At 38.1% G+C, this 22218-nt stretch overlaps 1 protein-coding gene across 6 annotated transcripts in view; it reads right to left on the bottom strand.

The window, feature by feature from the left end:
• Nucleotides 1-22218, bottom strand: part of robo3 (roundabout, axon guidance receptor, homolog 3) — a 152244-nt gene that overhangs the window by 23902 nt on the left and 106124 nt on the right. For 4 of the 6 annotated variants that reach the window (XM_079860347.1, XM_079860346.1, XM_079860349.1 and 1 more), the window contains exons 4-9: nucleotides 21567-21687; nucleotides 21340-21478; nucleotides 18515-18642; nucleotides 8360-8484; nucleotides 4677-4848; nucleotides 1211-1416 (exon numbers count right to left, since the gene is read on the bottom strand). In XM_079860347.1, coding sequence (XP_079716473.1) covers nucleotides 1211-1416; nucleotides 4677-4848; nucleotides 8360-8484; nucleotides 18515-18642; nucleotides 21340-21478; nucleotides 21567-21687 — 891 coding nt within the window. Of the gene's footprint in view, nucleotides 1-1210; nucleotides 1417-4676; nucleotides 4849-8359; nucleotides 8485-17645; nucleotides 17658-18514; nucleotides 18643-21339; nucleotides 21479-21566; nucleotides 21688-22218 lie in introns of all 6 variants that reach the window. The other 2 variants (XM_079860345.1, XM_079860348.1) reach the window with 1 other exon arrangement.

Raw genomic sequence — 22218 nt, 5'->3', positions numbered from 1 at the left:
TGATATTCTTCAAAAATTCTCCCTTAGTGTTCAATGAAGAAAAAAGCTATTAGCTTTTCTCTGACTAACAGGCTCACTCATTCTTTTCCTCATTTCTCTTTTCCTCACTCCCTTGGCACAGTCGAGAGCAGGCACTTTCTGGCGAATCTCCCGGTATAATGGCACCTATTCACAGCGCTCTCCCTTTCTCCCACACACTCGTACGCTACCATCTGTGCAAACCCCAGTCTCCGTGCCCCTTGTGCTCTTCCATCATGCTGGGTAATCGTGGACTAAAGGGGGCCAATGAAGGCATCAGACCAGAGAGGACAGGGCAAACACCAGTGCCAAAGATGTCCATCTGAACAAAGCATACAAGCCAAATAAACAAAAATTCAACACAAAAGCCTAAATCCTCACTGATAAACGAGGCTGCTACTTAAATTCACACAATTTTTTGGCACTAGCTGTCCGCGTTCAGTCCACTGTACTGAATAGCAAGGGCACATTTAATGCATTACAAACATTGCAGAGAGTACAGGGATGCTGAGAGTAGCACATAAAGATTGCTAGCCTCCGTACCTTTCTATATCCCAGAATGAGCCTTTAATTAAGGCATGAGTGATTGTTAATCATTCCCTGGCACAATCAATTAACACATCAGGTCTTTTCACAGCGGTGCCGTGACCTCAGGTGAAACTTGCAATCGCACTCACCCTTGAAGCCTTGAGGAATGGGTTTCATTAGGCTAGCATGCGCCAACACTAACGACAGCACACGTTCCCATTACGATCATAATTACAGGTTTTATCGCCTTGCACAACTCTCGCATAAGCGGCTGGGTCACCCCGAAACTGTCCACGGAACAAGTATTAAAATCGATCCGCTAATTAAGCCTGCCTGTTTGCTGTAAACTCAATTGCGCGTTTTATGCCCCCGCCATTGATCGGATAGCGGTAATGACATTTTACAGCAATCATCTGTGTGTCAATCAGGCGTGTCTGAAAATGTGGCGCGGTGAGTGATGTGTGTCTGGAAATCCGTTTGTCAGGAATATCATCGATTGCATATGTTGTCTCTGAGGAAAAAGAGCCGCCTGTGACGGGACGTGCTAATTTGAAATAACCATATGTTAATACCCACCGGTATTAGCATTTTGGAGAATAAAAGCTGTATAAGCTGAAAAACAGACCCTAGTGTGCTCACTTAAACACTATCTTGACTGAAGTACCTGCAAGGCTGTGATTTGTAAAGTGCCATTTTCCATTAGGCTAATGCGCTCGTCGTTGCCCAGGATTCTCTGCCCATCACGCTCCCATTGGATGCTCGGAAGAGGGTTGCCCATCACGTGGCACTGCAATTGGGCTGTGGTGCCTGGAGCAAGCGTCTGGTTGGCTGGGCCTTGGCGGATGATGGGGGGGATCCGATCGGATGGGCCTAGGGTTAAGAGAATGAGAGAGGCGTGGGCCACAAGAGCCGAATTTGCATGTAACCACCATATCACCCACCTTGTTCAACTGATACTCAAGAGATTGATGAAAAAGACAAACTATGAATTATGATAATAGAGATTCGGAGAGTGGCATGATGGTAAAATACAATATCATCACTTGGTATAACATGAAGTAAATACAACAAATAAAAACAGTATCACATGCCCATGGCTTAATTCATCTGTGCATTGATGCATTCAGAAAAAGAAGAAGACACAGAAATTGACTGAATTTGTGTAACTGTTTCAAACTCTTTCCAAACTACAGCCCACCAAACTGAAAAGATCAGTAATTCATTTGAATTGAATTAGATCAATGGCCCAGGCCTCTTGGCATCATTTGATCAAGTCGTAGTACAGCTATAAACTCTTTTCGAAATGAATGTATAATGTTATTGCCCAACGGAAATGAGCCAAATGCACCTTTAGCAGGCTGAACTGCGTTATAATAAAAATATTCTGTCCATTTAGGATTGCTGTACAACATTTACGTGTCAAATGGTAAAGATGGATCTATTCTAAGACTGCATGCTTTTAAATACAACACATTTTTCACCCCCAAGAAGAGTTTTAATGAAATCATCAGTAGTGGTGGTGTTTGGACTTATGCTACGCTCCATTCCAAGCTGGATGTGGGAAAATATAATTTACACTACTGTAAGTTTGGAGTCAGTACATTTTTGTTGTTGTTGTTATTTTGACAGTAATTAATAATTTTATTCTGCAAGGATGCATTACATTGATCAAAAATGACAGTAAAGATATTTATAATGTTGCAAAAGATTTCAATTTCAAATAAATGCTTTTGAACTTTCTATTTACAAAAGAATCCTGGAAAACATGTATTAAAGGGGTCATATAATGGTACATGCACTTTTACAAGTTGATTGTACTGAAACGTGTGTTGGCAGTGCCTGTACACAACCATCATAAAATGATAAAAATCCATCCAGTGTTTTTTTTTTTTATCTTCTTATATGTTTTCCCCCATCTCAAATCAAGCCGTTCGATTTTGTGACGTCACAAAATCGACGCCCCCTCCCATGATTGTTGATTGACAGCAGCGTTTCAACACAGACCCGCCCTCGCTCGTGAGCGAGCAGTCAATCATAATCCGCGCGGACCGGCGCGGTCATTGTTGATAGCTGGAGCACTGTCTATGAGCAGAATGGCGTCTAAGCGATTGTAGTGTTCTGTTCTTGGGTGTAATAACGAACACAGCAGTCATATTGATGTTCCTAAATCCAGAACCGCTGAAGACGCAGTGGCTGAGTTTGTTTTTGAAGGGAATATTCCCCACGATCAACGTCAATGCTTTCATGTTTCTCAATACTAATGAGAATTTTTAATTGAAGTATATTACAGACTTTTAATTTAGACCCTAAAGAATCATATTAGCTTGTACAAAAATGGCATTATATGACCCCTTTAAGGTTTCCAAAAACAAAACAAAAAAAACTGTTTTTAACATTGATGGTTATGAAATGATTTCTGAAGGACCATGTGACACTGAAGACAGAAATAATGGCTGCTGAAAATTCAGCTAGGAATAAATTACATTTTAAAAAACTTTAGAAAATATATATATTTTTCATTTCTGTTTTTACTGTATTTTTGATCAAATAAATGCAACCTTGGTGGGCATAAGAGTCTTCTTTAAAAAAAAAAATTTAATAATGATGTACATAAAAAAAATATGCTTTTTTAAAGTCACCATGAATTGACAATTTTTTTACAGAATGTTGCAGTGTTTATTATAAATGATTTATCACTGCACAGCATAATTTTTTTTTTAAATTCATAACCTCTCGTAATCTTTAAATTAAAAACGTTAACCTCACCTCACCCTTGAAACGAGAGTGGGACTAAATATCCTCCACAACTGCCTGCATGGCATACAGATCTGCATCCATTTAGTTAACAACACCCAACTTCCTACGATCCAATAAATTCCCGAGGACAAAAACAAATCATTTTTTTCTCATTCCAGAAGCTGTTTCACTCTGATATGTACGCCAAAATAGGGAAGAAATTTTTTCCGCACCTTCCGTTTCAACACGACACTCTAGAATAATTGCACTGGCCTCTGTTCTTCTACAATTTCCTCTTCTATTTCTTCACGTTTAGCTGCATCTCCCTCTATAGACCAATGTGATGGTCTAACACGAACGCGTTTCTATGAATAATTTATTATTTGTTTGACAAGAGCTGAAAAAACCCCACTGTCTACTGACCGAGGAGAAAAGTCCATAGACAAATAATTGACAATTCAGTTACTTTAGTATTCTCATTTGCAAAAAACAAGAACATGGGAAAGGCAGCCTGCATCTCTGACATTTTCCCTCTGCTACGGTAACGATAACCAAAAGACCATAAGGTCAGAAAGGAAGATGAGAGCTGTATCGCTCAAACAAGCTGCGCTGTATTCTTACTTGATGTGAAATTCATAGCCACGAGTTTCATATAAAAACTATGTCCTTGGGTGCAGTGACCCTGCGTGGACATAAATATGTCCTTCCATACATCATTTCATTATGTATCAGGTTAGAAACTTACATCAAACATCATTCAGATGATGTCAACATGCCAGGGTCAGAGGGGTTTCTGGGAAATACGTTTACATTTCATAAGCCTGTTTTGTTTTCTTTAGCAAACCTACAGCACCCTGCGAAATCATTGGACTCTTGGCGAAGGTTTTTCGTGTGATGTGCTGAGACGCAGTTTGGTACAGGCGCACACATGTGGAGTACACATAAACAGTTTATCCTGTTACTGGGGAGCATGACGGAGGCGGCATATGTTCCTGGGGTTATTTGCATAGCGCGATTGCGCCCTGTCCTTTCTGATTACGTCTCCAGTGCTTCCTGCTGTTCTCTCATTTGCGGATTGCAGAAATTTTAATTTGAGGAGGCTTTGAAGACTTTTGAATTTATTTTGGTTGAGAGCAAAAAGGCTCCAGCGGGGTGAAGCGGCAATTTGTTCAAACGGCAAAAAAAAAATATTACACAAATCTTTGTGATAAGGCCTCACATAGGCAATTCAATTAAATGTACAGTTCTGCATCTTTCATGTAGTTAGATTGATATTAAAATATCAATGCAAGCTGACTGCCAGTGTTTGATGGAGCTGGTGGGGGTGTATAAAAGGGCAACTGTATATGTGTGTGTGTGCGTCTGTCAAAAGCTAGTTTAAAGTATTCACTTACTGCTTTCCACCTCCAGCAGGGCTTTGGTCAAGATGCTACCTGCCACACTGATGGCCTGGCAGATGTAGTACCCAGAATCCTCGCTGTGCACATCTGTAATGGTCAGCTCTCCACTTAACGACACGGAAAAACGTCCTGCTTGCGAAGGTGGCTGACTGGGAAACAGCAGGACCTGTTCAGACCGACAAATATTGTTAAACACCATCAAAAAAACAGACATTTAAATTGATGCTTTTTAGCTCAGACCAATATATATTATGTTTTTTTTATTATTAATACAAAAAGCTCAATCTAGGCTGTGCATAACCGTGATTTTACCATTTTCAACACCCTTGACCATAGTAAACTCACTTTAACATGCAGCCTCTTGTGGCATATTGCTTTATCAGATAATTTATGTTGCGTTACTGCTCGTGACTGTTTGTACAACAAATTATAAATGTATTAAAAAGGATATGAGACAATCAGTCTGCTGATATAATTTATGACTCATCACAATCACTTAAGATTTAAGAGCTTGGATGAAATGGCTGATTTGCATTTACATTAATAGAACATCACTGTGCATTCAATGCGATACTTGGGCATAAATTTAGTTGACCGCTGAGCTTCACATCCACACATGGGCCGAACAATAGCTGCATTATCTCAGCTGGTGTTTTAGAGAGGGAGGTCAGGAAGAATGCCAGATGCACAAAAGACAAGGCCGAAGGATCTTAAGGAGTCTTCCTCTTGCATGAGGCTTCAACACTGACAGCTGCCCTATTGTTCCCACTTGGCAGTGTGTGTGTCACTGTTTCATTTTTGGGGATAATCCGGTGACCCCCTCACCCTAGCCCTCTGGCTCTGACCGGACTCACCCTCATCCTCAGTTCTGTTCTAGATCTACTGACCTCAAAGATCGGCCACACATATACACAGAAAAAACAAAGAATAGATGAGAGATTAACTGGAGAAGAGTTCATGGCCCGCTGTACAGCGGATATATGATCACCTCTGGCCTATGACACACTCTGCTCGATGAAGAAAACAAGGATGAACGGATGTAAGAAAGGAAGGTGAGAGGGATGTGGGAACCTGCTTCCTTCCTCCAAGTGCTTTAGAACAACTAGAGGCTTATAATTTCATTTCTTCTACTGAGCTTTATTAATAGAGACAAGAGCATGCTATCTAGCTGGGCCCAAGGACACGCTCTATCCTCCCTTGACCCAATGAGGAGACACAAACGTGAACAAGCTCCTGCAGAAATCCCAGAGTTCCTTCTAACCCGGTGAGTCGAGTTATATGTCACTAGTATTCAAAATGGCTGCAAGGCTGTCTATTTCTTTCTCTTTGTCTCTCTGAATCTGAAAGCACTTTAAAAAAACGATGTAATTCTTCTGGCTTTTTATAAAATTACACTAATACATATTAAAGGAATAGTTCACTTAAAAATGAAAATTCTGTCACCATTTACTCACCCTCAAGTTGTTTCAAGCCGGTATGAATTTATTTCTTCTGCTGAACACAAAGGAAGATATTTTGAAGAATGTCGGTAACCAGACAGTTGATGTACCCCATTGACTTCTATAGAAGGAAAAATAAATACTATGGAAGTCAATGGGGTACATCAATTGTTTGGCTACCAACATTCTTCAAAATATCTTCTTTTGTGTTCAGCTGAAGACAGAAATGCATACAGGTTAGAAACAACTTGAGGGTGAGTAAACGATGACAGAATTTAAATTTTTAAGTGAACTATTCTTTTAATTCACATAAAAATCATGAAAACTGACTGTAAAATGTCCAGGTCATATTTCATCCAAACCCCCCCCCCCCCCCCCCCCCTCCAAAATGTAACCCCCCCCCCCCCTCCCTTTTATGAGAACACACACACAGAATTGTGTTCAGAGAGCTCCTATCAAATATAGATATCAGATCAAGTCAAACATGGATAATGAAAAATAAATCCATCAGATTCCAAGCCTATATGGGCACTAGACTTGCCTTCCTACTCACAATATTAAAGGTGTCACTCACAGATCTACAGTGCATGATCCCATAACAAGTGACCTCAAAAAAATATTTGGACACTCTGGTCACAGAGTATGAATGTGGTTGCATTAAAACAATCACTTTTACGAGGCACTTTTGCAATGACCTGGTATCATGATGATTTTCAATGGGTATAGAATAAGTTCTCCTTAAGGGGAGACACTGCAGGCAAAAACATTGTTTTTTTTTTCACTGGTCAATTTTGAGATTTTGGGCTATTTGTCTTCAATAACATGTCGTCTTTCAGACTTGTGGTGAAAAAAAGTCCAAAATACACCTATACTGTAGGTCTTTATTTTACTACACTTTGTCTATTTGCGTCTGTAGATTTCACCCTGTCATCACATATACCTTGGAAAGCTCTCTCTCTCCTGTACAATGTTGTAGGATCCAAATATGGTAATTTCCTTTTTTATCAGCAACCAATCTTGAAAGTACAATGAGGCATTTAACTCTAAAAGCGAAATCTCATTGGCTGATGTCAATTTCTGACAACGTGATTCGTTCAGATGCATCACGTGACGTGCTCTGACATTTCCAGAGTGGTTTTTGACTGTTTTTTACTGGGGTTCTGTTCAGTTGAAGGCCATAAATGCTGTGTTAAAAGTTTTGATGTGTTTTAGGTGGTTTGTATTGTTGATTGCTAATGATTTGATAAGATATTATGTCTGTAAATAGTTGTTTCCACTAAAAAAGTATGAATTTTTACAATACAAAAAATCTTTAAAGGCCGTTTTCTCAAAATATTTTTTTTCTCATACTCTGAGCCAGAAATCTCCACTTCAGCAGCACTTACATACACCAAACTTTCCAGTTGTATTCCTATCTATATTCTTAAGGTTTTTACAGAGGGGTTTGTTCATATATCATTCAGATTCTGATTTATACAACATTTTATACCTAAAAACAGGGCGAAAATTGATTTTTTTACGGCTGTTGACAGTTTTTTTTCTGATTAATGGAGTGATAAAAAGAGATATCCAAAATCCCCTCTGTAAAACCTTTGACTCTAATATGTCAACACAATGAAACAAGACTTTTGAATCTGGCTTTATCCAATGTTCAGATTTCTCTTCTGGAAATATACGCAAATGTGCGCATATGTAATGAGATAATACCTAATTTGCATATAAATAAACAAATAATCTAAAAACTTGTATTACAAAAGATATTGTCTTAATGTAAGTAATCAACTGGAGAAGTTTCATGCTGATATCTATTAGTTTTTTGTTTTTTTCTATTCACCTGGGGTGTCTCCCCTTAAGGTCAAATTTGATAACCAGAAAGTGTCAAAATACGTGAATCATTTAATCATCATTTAATCACATTGGCTTATCCGTTCAAATACTTTTTGGTCCATTGCATAAATAACACAACAGCAAGACTTTTAATAGCTTTAATGTTTTTCTGAGCACAGTTGACCCAAACCCATCAGTCATTAGACAGATTACAGTCTAAGAGACTTGTTTTGTTTGTGTCTTTTTGTCTTAAAATCTTTCCAAAACAATGCTAAATTTTTCTTCAAAAATCCTGTTCACAAGTTAAGAGTTTGGCCAAGTACAATGAAAGTATTCGGCAGATACCTTGATATGTTTTGACACTGACTGTAAGGGTTCCCCGGCGTGCATGTGTGTACTGTTGTCTCTTACCTGACTGCCTTCTTTCTGCCAGAACACAGCAGGAGGGGGATTTCCCTTCGTTCCACAAAGAAAGGTGACAGTACGGCCTTGGGCAGAGATCTGATCCCGGGGACGCACCACGATCTGAGGAGGAACTGAAAGGAGAAAAGAAACTTATGAAGCTGTATAGCCACGCAGAACAAATCGAGATCCTATAGAGTCTATAGGAGCTTCTAGAACATCCTGCTGTCTATATAACTTCTCCAAGTTGAGACTATCCTAGAGTTACACCGTCTGGCAATTTTGTTTAGTCTATACTTGAGTTTCCCAAGGAGATGAACTGTGAGTGTTAGTACTGCATGCCGGTGGTACACAGTTAAGCTGTCATAGCTGATATTGTACATAGTGCCACATTCTGGTACCAGTGTTGCAAAAGAAGATAAACAGCACTCTGAGCTATAAAGTCTGTTTAAAGTCAAAAGTCATACTATATATAGCTATAAATATACGTAACACAAAACCAACACTGACACCTTTACCCATAAACAATTTGAGGTTTGCTCTGAAAATCATGAAACTAATCCACATCACTTAAGTCATAATACAGGGCTGTTTTGACACAAACCAGGGTTTCTGAAAACTCAAGTAGGGCTATAACCAAATGCATATAATGTCTGAAGGCAGAGGTTTCAGGGTTGGTCTTTCTGAACAGAAAGAGATGGATATAAAGAGCTTAATTATTATGGAAGTCTTTTCTCCTCTGTGCCCGCAGAGGTACTTTAAAGTACATGATAGCACATCTGATGCAGTGCTGAAGAGCCCTTATCTTGTGGGGGATGTGCGGGCATATCAAGAGCAAATATACATTTATATATAAAGTAATCTGGCTCTTTCACCTAATGTACATTTTCTGTCCACTAATGAGGTTCTGGATATAAACGAGGACCTCTCAAACTCCCAAGAGCATCATTGGTTGGCCAATGGGTTCGTCTCATCTATCTCTCTGCGGATCCATTCTTCCATCTCGTTCACTTTCTCTCTCTCAATCTCTTTGATGAGACCTTGTTGGTTTTCTTTCTGCCGCGGCTGCTTGGTTCTTGCCCTTAGTGTGAGTTTGATCAATGGTTGTTCGTGATGGATGCTAATCTGCTGGTCTTATCTGCCCTGCAGCCATCTTTCTACCTAGCAACATCACAAGGCCTTGAACAGTTTCTACCCAGACCAAACACAATGTTTTAAGTGAATTTTCCTGTATATCAGGCTAAAATTGTGTCAAGTTAAACATGGTCCAACTTTTAAAAACATTGCTCGAGACCCTTGTATTTAGGTTCATTCCATATAGCTGTTTTCGTACACAAGAATGCTGCTCATGTGAATGCCTTCAAGTAATGTGCCTGAACAGGGTCAGATGAACACAAAAAAGACTAGTTGTACTCAAAAATAGTTTTACATATTAGATATTTACATCTTACATATACCTACAACATGTCTGTCTTTTTTTTTGTATTAGGTTGGATTTTAAATGAAGATGGAAAGATGGATGGATGGATAGATGGATGGATGGATGCAGGGCTTGACATCAACTTTTTTGCTCACCAGTCACTGTGGCTAGTAGTTTTCCAAAGTTACTAAGCCACTCAGCATTTTCACTGGCCACAATTTTGACCGATACCATGGGGAAAAACTGCCATATAGATATTTTTAATATTATCTCATAATTTGGCAGCAAGTATATCAGGCTGCTGTCACTAAGACCTGACACACAGATCCATTATACCGTACTGTTAAACATGTGTTTTCTTTCTCAACTGTTTCCATTCACTTAAAACATAAGTGACTGTGTTTAACCCTTTAGAACCGGCTGTGTCGTCGCCGACACATACCAGCAAGCTATATTCATTTGACCGTAACTCATTCATTTGCCCCTGACAGTAGACAACATGCGTTTTTGGCAATATATGGCTTATTAAAGTAATTTCATGCTTTCCGTCTGCAAACGACAGCAGCACGGGAAGGAAGGATTTGAACAGAGAGATACGAAGTGCGGCAGGTTAGAGTGTTTTGGATTGCATAAAATAATAAAAGAAATGAACAAATACATGGCGAAAGAAGTGTTAGACAGCAGAAGAGGGGATTGGGATGATTTTTAATGAAACTTGGGAAGCGGATGGCCGTTACTCTTTCACGTATCTAAGCATGTAGTGAGTGCATGTGTATGTGTGCGTGCCTATGAATGCGTGCATTTGTATGTGTGCGTGCCTATGAATGCGTGCATTTGTATGTGTGCGTGTATGAAATAAAGTGTCCTAAATGAAAACTGTGCAACCCAATGTCATAAAAAGACTTGTATCTATGTATTATAGTTCATTTTTCAACTTTAAAGTGTTAGTTTCTTTTGTTCATGATTTTTCCAGTTTTTTTCTAAATAAAAATCAGTAAATTTATTCTCGTCTTTTTTTTTTGGTCTATTTAAATTCTATTTACAAACTCACCACACACAATAATGGTCAATAACTGTAATTAGTTGAAAGCTAATCTTTTTCTGAAAAAGATGACACCTTGCACATTAAGATAGCACATTGTTTTAGAATTGTACAGTCAAAAAATCTAAATATGTGAAAAACACCTTTGGATGTGAGCACAAAATGTGTAAAATTATGTACAATATGCACAATTCCAAACCAAAATTCAAACCACGTAACAGCAACAATATTCATCCGGAACAAATGAAACGAGTCAGTGAGGCACTCGACAAAGTGGCAAGTAGAAGTGACTGCGTTACACGGCACTGCTGAAATCCAACCGCATTTGGTGGGTGCTAATGTCAAGCCCTGGATGAATGGATGGAAGAACAATAGACAGACAGATTTACAGACACAATGATAGAACGACAGGCAGGCAGGCGGATATATGGATGGATGGATAGACAGAAAGATAGATAAAGACAAGACATTACAGACTGCAGTACAAGCGATTAGTATTAACTTTCATGTTTGCGGTTACCGGATGTCAAGAGTTTAAATACTCTTAACTAAATACTTAATCTTTGCAATCTGGCAACCATGTGCACAAGCTCTTTCAACACTGCGGAAGAAGGGCCAATGATCTGAAAACACTGAAAAACAAGCAAGCAAGCTGGAGTTTAGCCATCTCCGCTGGGATATTCTGTTCAAATACAAATGTAATTCACCAAGTCTGTGTTCCTTCATGAGCTGCATGCACTGTTTACTGAGACTTGATCTGCAATCAAAGCTTCTCAGTGATGAACTTTAATAAATCCAAACATGGATCTCAACTATATTGTTTGCAATTGTGGTTAGTGAATAATTGCACTGTGTGACAATAAAGTAAATTAATGGCTGTCTCATTAATGTCATTTGGAATTATTGGAATTTCACTTTTATCTTTTAGAGAACTTGTCTTACTAGTTTTCATAATGTAGAAAAAGATTTTGCTCATTTATATGATAAATAGCCTATAGTAAATCAGTATACTAGATGAGGTTAAAAAAAAAAAAACCTTCCATATGAGTTGACATTCTCTTGATTTGTGCTTATATGTGAAAGTGCAATAATTCTGCTGAAATGTAGAATAATGCAAAATAAAGATTATTATCAGTTTAACCATTATGCAGCATGACCAAAATGTGACTAAGGTATCATTGATTAAAACTAGCCCTATTCGGAAGGGACTAGATTTCCAGGGGGACGCTTGAGAAAATCATGTTTCACAGACTGACTGTTAGCGTGCCCGTCTCCCACACTGGAGACCCAAGGTTTGAATCCCGCACGGAACGGGTTGACTAAGACCGGTTATATCAGGTAAGAGTAAGATACTTGTCTAGATTTCGCTGCTCACCAATATGGGTTTATTATAAACAGCCACAGCCAAGTTACTTAAATAAATAAATATCAGTTATCAATAAATAATAACTTAAGACAAATACGTCATATGTAATGCATGCAAACGCAGCATGTGACATTCTGTAACGGCGATATCTAGAAAACACACACTTCCCATCTCTGTAATAAACACAGAGTGTTGCAGAGTCCTGTCTGAATCGGTACATGAAATCACAGACATCAAGTGATAAAAATTGTAACTCAAACATCGTTTAGAAAACTAGCCCGTCCGAATAGGGCCAAAAACATTTAGTCGACTAAAACTTGACTAAACAAAAACAAAACAAGGTTGACTAAATATGATAGAAAACTAAAAAGTGCATTTGACACAGGACTATGACTAAATTGAAAAAAAAAGAAGAAAAAGCTGACAAAATTAACACAAGAACAAACTCCCATATTAGTAGAGGATGCTGCATGATAGACAGGGTTTGGAATTTTAACAACGAGGGTGGAATATAAACTAAACTGATGATCGGCCTTCATGTTTGAGCTCGGCTGGGGCTGATGGGTATTGATTATTTCCGTGCTATTGCCCTTTATCAGGCGCATGTGAATGTGCAACGCTGTCACCTTTAACCTTCACATGCTAATTGATTTCTCATCCTCCTTCCCACTCCTGTGCAATTTTTTTCTTGCATTTCACACACGATCAGAGTGATGCGTCGGCTCTGACAACACGCATTTATACTCAGGAAGGGCTTTCTCCTTTAGCTCACCTCAAATTTCCCACTAATTCATCAAGCCGAAGGGCTGATAGCGTTTGCACCTTCCCTACTAATGCGACTAACAAACTGCACTCTATTTGTCTCACAATCTACCTCAATCACTCTCTTATTTCACCCCACCACTTGCTTAGTCACTCCTTTTTTTATTTCTTTTTGTCTCTTTCATTACAAAAGTCAAATACAATCCAAAAGATGCAATCAATGCAGCTGTCTTAGATCAATTTCCCGATTGGCTCCCTGCCTGCCTGCTGGCTTTTCTCGTAGACTCTGTCGTGGAGCGTAGGCTGCATCACAGCCTGGAGGCGACATGCATGCTGAAACAGAACAAGGCCCACTAGGGAGCCTGGCCACAGGGGTCACGAGGTTGCTGTCCAGAGGTCAAGCAGAAGCCATATCACTGACCCTGGAGGTCAAATCTGCAACATCCCTTGCCACTATAATTACACTAGTCTAGAGAGACTTCAAAGCAAACTGGAGAGGTAATGATACCAATTTCCCCATTTGCCTTCCGGGATTGACTGTATTTCTCACCTGGGCTGATGCAAGGACTGAAATATTGACTTAACTGCATGCAATATCATGAATTATGATCCTTCTCTCTAAATATGCAAAAACGTATATATGTGAATGTGAAAATATAAGTGGAAATTTTTGAATCAGAAACAAAATCTGAATTTTTGTCAGACAAAAAAAAAAAAAGAGAGATGTTACTTAAACACGTACTGTCTCAAGGGATTTCATTCTAAAAATATGACTTAACAATTTAGCAGAAAGAAGTGAATGCTCCCACGAAAATGTGCCCTGGGCTGTGATAAATAATTACTAGTTAAAATAACATTACATAAACAGCATGGAGTTTTGCGGAAGGAAAGAATGGATGTGTCACATACATGCAAATGTGTTATGACAGGAAGATGATTTAAGAAAGGCTTTAAAATATACATAATACCTCTACTGCCAACAAGCATGCCATGCTTTTAAAAGACAAATCAAATGGATGAGAAAGTCTTTGAAATATGGGCCAAATAAATTAAGATACATAAATTAATATAATAAAAAGAAAAAAAAAAGAAAAAAACATTAATATTAATGTAATTTTAATAAATTATTATTAATAATATTATTGTTGTTGCTGTTTATGTTGTTAATATTATTGTTAGGGATGCACATTCATTTATCTTCTGAAGTTTGCCATGAAAAAAAAAGACTACTCAACCATAAAATCAACTATACTATTCAAAGTTATAGAACAGAATGCCATGTTATTTATTTATTTATTATAATAAATGGTACAAATAATAACATTAAAAACATATTTATATTTGATAATAATATACTACTTCTACTACTACTACTACTACTACTAATAATAATAATAATTATACATCATATAAATATTAATACATAATTATATAATCTTAAACGTATTATTATTATTAATTATAATTTATAGGATACACATTATAAACATAACTGCTCAGCCATAAAATCAACTACAACTATTCCAAGTTATAGATAGAAAGCCATCTGTTAAGATATCTATAATAAGTCTTTCTGGAGATGTTTTCCTCGAAATATCACAGATGGTGTATTTGATGGAATAGCAGAAGACGGAGCTGTGAAGGTGCCAGGCTGGCTGGCTGGTTAGCGACAGGTCAAAAGTGTCACCCACCCAAAAGACTAAACAAAAGTGCTGAAAGCTAAAAATTATTCATGGAACTTTGTGTCCTCCTAAGACTGCCCACAACACGCGCAAGGATCCAACACCTTCATGCTCCCTCTGGGAGAGTTAGTGGTTAGTGAATACACAGCCACAAACTCGTATGCACATACACCGCCAACAAAACATGTCTTCAAACACCGTGTCTATCCCCAGAGGGACTCGCAATGACAGGCAGTTGTCAGCGTTGAACAGTGATGCAGACAGAAAGTGTGGAAGGGACATGCTTCAGTGCTCAGCGCCGCAATTAAAACCCCCTACATGCAATTAATACAGTCTTTAGAGTGTAACCGATTAAACGCTTTACAGCATTGCAGGTTATCTACACCAATACAGGGCATATGTTTACAATGCCTAGCTGAGCAGCCTTTTCTGTCCAGCAATACCTGCCAAATTCATAAGCTGTATATTTCATTCAGTATTCATATACTGCATTATCAAAATGAGAACATAATCTGCATAAATGTGGTTTCTAAGAAAGCTTGTGCTTTTTTAAATACTCCCCTTGAGGATGCAGTAATATGCATGGGCTAAGATCAGTCCTGTCAGAGTTTGAAATTGGAAACACTTTTTTTAGGACAGCTTAAAATGAGCACCGTTGGAGAGGCGCCCCAGTGCAGCAGGATTTATCTGGTGTAAATCGCTGCAACATGGATTTATTTCATATTATTGTCTCAGCTCTTAGACATGCTAATGAAGAGGGCAGTTGAGGAAAATGCCATGGATTATTTCATGATGTTGAAAACATGCAAATGATGAAACCAATCCGTCATCTTTAGCAGAAAGAAGACAGAATCTATTCCTGTTTCTCCCTTGCACAAAGTCTGACTAATCTAACCCATGTGTATTAAATGTCTGGCTTTTCCACTGAATACAGAGTTCTGACACACTTATCTAGCTTAGAAGTCTAAAACCAAGTTAATTTTATAGCCCTGTTGCAAATCCCAAAATCTACTTTTTAAGACTGTGAAAAACAAGATGATTGCAATAGTCAAAAGTCTAACAGTAGCATGTTGGGATTGCCGTGTACACTACCATCCAGAGGTTTGGGGTCAGTATATATTTTTTTGAAAGAAATTAATACTTTTATTAAGCAAGGACACATTAAAATAAATGACTTCTTTCAAAAACAATTAAAAAAAATCTTACGACCCAAAACATGAATGGTATAGTATACATGAAGGATATGTGAGATACTGCTTAGATTGTGAACAAAACACTTTACATATTAACACAAAACATATTAAACTTGTATCTCAACAAATTGAGATTTGTGCATAAATCTTCAGCTTATAAGAATTTTTCTCTGACAAAAACAAACAAACAAAGATTGTCTTCCAAAAAAGTTTTTGAAAAGGTTAGAACATTTTAATTGATCAAATTCTTCCCAAAATCTTCCTAGAGCTGAAAATAACTGAGATTTCCCCTGATGACAAACATCTGAGGGATAAAATCTTCCTTTAAGTACTGTTTGCAATAACTCTGACATTGACTTAAAATGACCTAAAAATGTTGCCTAGGTGAGCAGCTCAATAGATCTTGGAACAGAGCTAAGACATCCTTTGTTAGGCTAAAAATTACAACAAAACCAGTTTGAATAGCTCTGAAAGTACTCCCAAACTTTCCCAAATTTTCCATTAAATGCATCTCATCCAAGACACATAAAGGATAAAATAAAAGCACCAACGACCCATGTTGGGTTGAATGAAAACTAACACCCTGCTGGGAACAGTTTCTTTTTACCCGCTTTAAAATGGAGCAGAACGCCCTTGCTTCCCACTGAAAACATGTTCTTTTTTTTATTCTGCCTGTCTGTCTGTCTGTCTGTCACTGAAGTGCTCCATCAGCATCAGATATAGTCCTTCCACTTGTTTTCCTTGACAGAAATAACGCATCTGGAAATTACTTGGTCACATGTACTCCTCATTGTGCCTTAAGTTAAATACAGTTCTTGAAAGAAAAACAAAGCAAGTGGTATAAAATTCCAGTTCTAAAAAAAAGCAAAAGTGCGAGTATTTATTTTATGCTATTTATGAACACTTTTAAGGGTAAAACGATTGTAGGCTTGGTGACTCCGCAGGGCTTCAAAGCCAAAACCAAGTGGTTTCTGCTGACAATATGGAGTTGTTCTAGCTGACTGACTGGGCCACACTGCACAAAACCATTGTGGGGGAAAAAATCAGTTCCAAATCCCTCAGATGTTCTAGAACTCACAACCACTGATTTACTATGGGCATTGCAGCAGTAATGGACAAGCACCAGAGCAAAGGTGTCCTCTCTTTCAGTGTCTCTGTAATGTGATCACACTATTCTCACAGAGGTCACTCGTATGTTGGGCTAGATAATGACCTTTTCTAATTCTCCTCAGTAAAGGACATCCAGATCATCCAACACTTCAAAAAGCCTCTGAAGTTCAAATACCTGCATTTTCAATGTCGGTTTTACCAGTAAAACTCAGTGTTACTGCTCTGCATATCAGAAATAATGAGCTGGACTAGAATAGTCACTCATTACTTCTGTATGTAGAGGGATAGTTCATCCAAAAATAATTCCAAACCAGTTTGACTTCCTTTGTTCTGTGAAACACAAAAAAATATATTTTAACAAAAATTGTCTCTGTGTTTTTGCGTCCAAAAAAAAAGAAAGTCATTTGGGTTCAGTCTTATTTTGGACCCCATTGACTTTTACTGACAAAAACAGTTGAAACATTCTTTGAAATACAGTTCCACAGAATAAGGAATGCCATATGGGTTTTAAATTACATGAGGGTGAAAAAAATAACAGAATTTTCATATTTGTGAACTATCCCTTTAAGAGGAAATTTGAAGAGAAACGACAATAAGGAAGAGGCAAGTATGCAGAAGTGAATGGTCAGCACAGGGTCTTAACGCTGCCACAACCAATCACAGCCTCCAAAACATGTGAATCACACCCACACGCATGCAGAGAAATGAAATGGTACTTACGAGATGGGCCCACTATAATGGAGGTGAGGATGGAGAAAGACAAAAAAATGGATAAAAATGAGATGAGTGGATTGGAAAGTTGGAATTTTGTTTTGTATTTAGAAAATGAAAGAAAAAAATATTCTGAGTGATTAATGAAACAAGTGGTATGAAACAGCAATGGGCGGCAGTAACAGGAAGAAGAGGTGATGAGGAGAAAGTGATGAGAGAAACTCTAAATTAATGTTTCGTTCATGTCATGTTGGAATTACCATAATTACAAGATGACTCTGAGCTGTTGGCATCCTTAGACTCACAAAAATATTAGTTCCCATGACAACACTCATAACATGGTTTATAAAACACTTTTAATACTTGAAAATATTTCAATATATCAATATATATAAAGCTGTACTAATAATATTTCAGCTTCACTCACACTTTGAATCATCTTCCATCAGCCGTCAGGTGAAATCATTCACAGCAAGTGTGCTGCTATAAACATCTATTAAGTGTGTGGAATATTCTTAATGTGTGCATGTTCCCAAGCCCACAGTCATGTTTTATGAAGCAAGATGTGCCTCTAACCAGATGGAATTATGTTAATTGCATCTGGCAGCTTTAAATAAATGGCTGTTGCTATACTTCACTCCTGTAATCAGCAAAATGCAAGGCCAGCACGTGTGTGAGTGTGCGGGCTCCAGTTAATAAAATTCAGACTCGGTTGAGTGTGTGAGAGAAAGATGCTAAAGTCAGAGGGAAGAATATAATAGAATTATTGTCAAATCCGTCAGATGTGCTGCTGTGTGGACGTGTATGCGTGTGTGTTTGAGAGAGAGAGTTACTGAGCTAAGCAGCATTTGTGCATCTGCAGATTTGTTGTAACTCACCGTGGACCTGAAGTGTTCCGGATGCTTCGGCTTTGCCCACGCTGTTCTCAGATAAACAGGTGTATGAGCCTTCATCTTCAGCCTTCACCTGAGTAAGACGCAGGCTGTTGTCGGCACGAATCTCAAACCTGCCCGAAAACACACACACACAACAGAGTTACTCTCTAATTTTTGTCTATAAACTGAGACCCACTGTTCTCTGCCAGCTGTATCAGCAATGTTTCGCTACAGTGGATTTTAACACTGTTAAGCTTCAGTGTGATTAACATCTGCTGCTAACAGTGTTCAATGAGTTTTGAAAATATATATTTAAAGCTACACTGTGTAACTTTTTTAGTTGATTCTTAGCAAAAAACACTTAGTTCTTTAAAAAATATATGTGCTCATTAATGTATATTTACTTCTTTCAAGTAATAAAGTATTCTCTAAAGTTTATAATCTGCCATTGAAAGTGCATACGGGTAAGGGGTTCGAATGCCGGTCGCCATGTTGCCCCTCCATCTTGAAACTACATTAGCCAAAGAGGGACATGCCTGTAAATTCAAGCTTCGCCTTTTGCGTTTTTCACTCAGTGACACCGTGATGAATGCGAATGCGAATGTGTGTGTGTGTGCGCGTGCGTACTCACATTTGAAAGAGAGAATTAAAACGTCAACGCGACAGGCAAATCAGCAAGACCAAAGTCAATATTGGAGTAACTTTTCCCAGATGGAAAGAGCTCATGAGGAGAAAAGATTTTAAAACGGACGCCGAGGTTGCCTGCTTTCTTCTCGACAGGTAATTCAGCCTATTTGTGTAAATTCAAAGTTTTATAGTTGCATGTCTAACCATAGCATGGTTGTGCATAACGCCAGAACGACCTCTAGTATAACTTCATTCTCGCGTCAATGGTGAAAAAGTATTGTTTACCTTGTAACATAAATCTGTGCTGCGACGGATCACAGGTGATGAATAGTTTTAAAGGCGCAATTTTTTAAGCTATATAAAAAAAGGACACTGTAAATTTTAGTTATTTTTAATTGCTTTTACTTTGTACACATTGTAACGTTAGCCTAATCTGATTATGCTGGGATAGCCGATTCCAAGGGTGACGTTTACCTCCTGACATCTGTCCTGTAGTTTTATTAATTTTAGACATAGGCTATTGTTTATTATTGTCATGGATGAAGTCGATAACTGGAAGCCATGTTAATCTTGGAATAATACGGCCACCGTAGGAGTTAAAACACCCTCGGAATTGAGAGGAACAGAAAATAATATTCACTGGGTAGTCATATACATTTTCACCGCTAGATGGGGGTAAAAATCACACAGTGTAGCTTTAAATTGCAGAATTTGCGAGAATAATTATAAAGTGTGAAACAATATAAAAATAAGGGCTGTGCAACAGTTAATCGTGATTAATCGCATCCAAAATAAAAGTTTACATTGTATATGTGTGTGTACTGTGTATAATTATTTTGTGTATATATATTTTACTTTGTACACATTGTAACCTTCACAGATCACATTTCAAAGACAGCTCGATCATGCAGGTTTGCACTGCACAACATCAGGAAGATCAGGCCTTTCCTAACTGAGCATGCAACACAACTTCTCGTCCAGGCCCTGGTCATTTCTAGGCTTGACTACTGTAATGCTCTTCTGGCCGGACTTCCAGCATGTGCAACTAAACCTCTACAGATGATCCAAAATGCTGCAGCCCGTCTTGTCTTCAACGAGCCCAAGAGGGCCCACGTCACTCCTCTGTTCAGCTCACTGCACTGGCTACCTCTCGCTGCTCGCATCAAGTTCAAGGCATTGACGCTTGCTTACAGATCTATCACAGGCTCAGCTCCCTCCTACTTTCACTCACTCCTACGAGTCTACATCCCTGCCAGAAGCCTACGATCGGCCAACGAGCGACGTCTCGTGGTTCCATCCCAGAAAGCCACAAAATCACTTTCCAGAACATTCTCATTCACAGTTCCATGCTGGTGGAACGCTCTCCCCACCCTCATCCGGAATGCAGAATCCCTGACAACCTTCAAAAAACATCTGAAAACCCATCTCTTCCGGGAGCACTTAACCTCATAAAAAAAAAAAAAAAAAATAAAAAATAAAAAATAAAACACCTCCCCTTTCCCTCTAACCCTCACTTATCGGGCTTATGCTACTCTGAATAATGCCTGAACGTTGTATCTTGAGCACTTCTTGCGCTGCTTCTTGTTTTTTGCCTCTTCATGATGTCTCGCTTAATCTAGTCCTACTTTGTAAGTCGCTTTGGATAAAAGCGTCTGCTAAATGACTAAATGTAAATGTAAATATATATGTTGTGTGTATACATGCATAATATATATTTAAGAAAAATGTGTTATTTATATATAACATATTAATATATATATATATATATATATATATATATATATATATATATATATATATATATATATGAACACAATTTTTTATTTTGGATGCGATTAATCGTGATTAATCGTTGCACAGATGTAATAAAAATATATGTAATTTTTTATAATAGTACAAATTCACTACTACCACTAATAATAAGTTATTGAATATATAAGTATAATTATAATCATATCATATATATACATTATGTATGTATGCATGTATTAATATTTTAAAATTACATGTATTTTTATTAAATCAAATGATTATTATTTTTATTAAATGTGTACTATTGTTGTTAAAAATGTCTGTTTACTATTATTATTCATTCAATTATATTATAATATAAAATAGTTATTAATTCTTTAAAAAAAAATGTAATCCATTAATCATAATCATCTTTTATCATTTTGCTAATGCATGAATTTAAGTCTCACCTTCCCCGAGGCAGTTCTCCTTCCTCTTTCTTCCAGCGTATGGTGGGAGTGGGGTCTCCCTGAACCTCACACTGGAAATCCACGGTGTCATCAGCGAGGACCACCTGATTTACAGGTCTACGTACAAACATGGGCCGCTCTACAGGAGAAAGAGATTCCAAAGAAATCAGTGTAAGAGAGAGAGAGAAAATAAAAGAGAGAGAAAAAAAGTAGAACTACAAACCTACCAAACACTACAAGCTCAGCAGGGTCACTGTCCTTCTCTCCAACCATATTAGTGCCGACACACACATACATTCCTGCATCGCTCTTCCGTGTGTTAGAGATCATCAGCTTCCCTCCACGGATCTGTAAGGAAAAGTACACCAAGATCTGTCAGGGGTATGCATTTATAAAACATCTAAGGGAAAAAGACACTAAAAACTGAGTTGGTCCCCATTGGAAGCCAAACATGCTGTGATGTTTTATGAACATGGTTTCTGGGCACTTAAAAACCATAAATACTACAGCAAAGCGAGTTTGATTGTTTCTGAAACACTTGACACAGAGAGGACGGCCAAACTGATACATTTAGTAAAAGTGTTGTAATAGCCCATTTAGTCAAGTGGTTGATAGGAGAGTCATAGGAACGACTGTAAGAGAGAGACAGACAAACAAAAGGTCAGTGTTGTAATGTTGAGAGAACAGAGAGAGAGAGAGAGAGAGAGAGAGAGAGAGAGAGAGAGAGAGAGAGAGAGAGAGAGAGAGAGAGAGAGAGAGAGAGAGAGAGAGAGAGAGAGAGAGAGAGAGAGAGAGAGAGAGAGAGAGAGAGAGAGAGAGAGAGAGAGAGAGAGAAGATAAATTCCTATTTGCTGGCTGTTTGTGTGAGTTATTAAAGGG

Source organism: Squalius cephalus (assembly GCF_949319135.1).
Source record: "Squalius cephalus genome assembly, chromosome: 24".
NCBI lineage: Eukaryota > Metazoa > Chordata > Actinopteri > Cypriniformes > Leuciscidae > Squalius > Squalius cephalus.
Note: the sequence above shows the minus strand (reverse complement) of the source record. Positions and strands in the feature narration are given on the sequence as shown.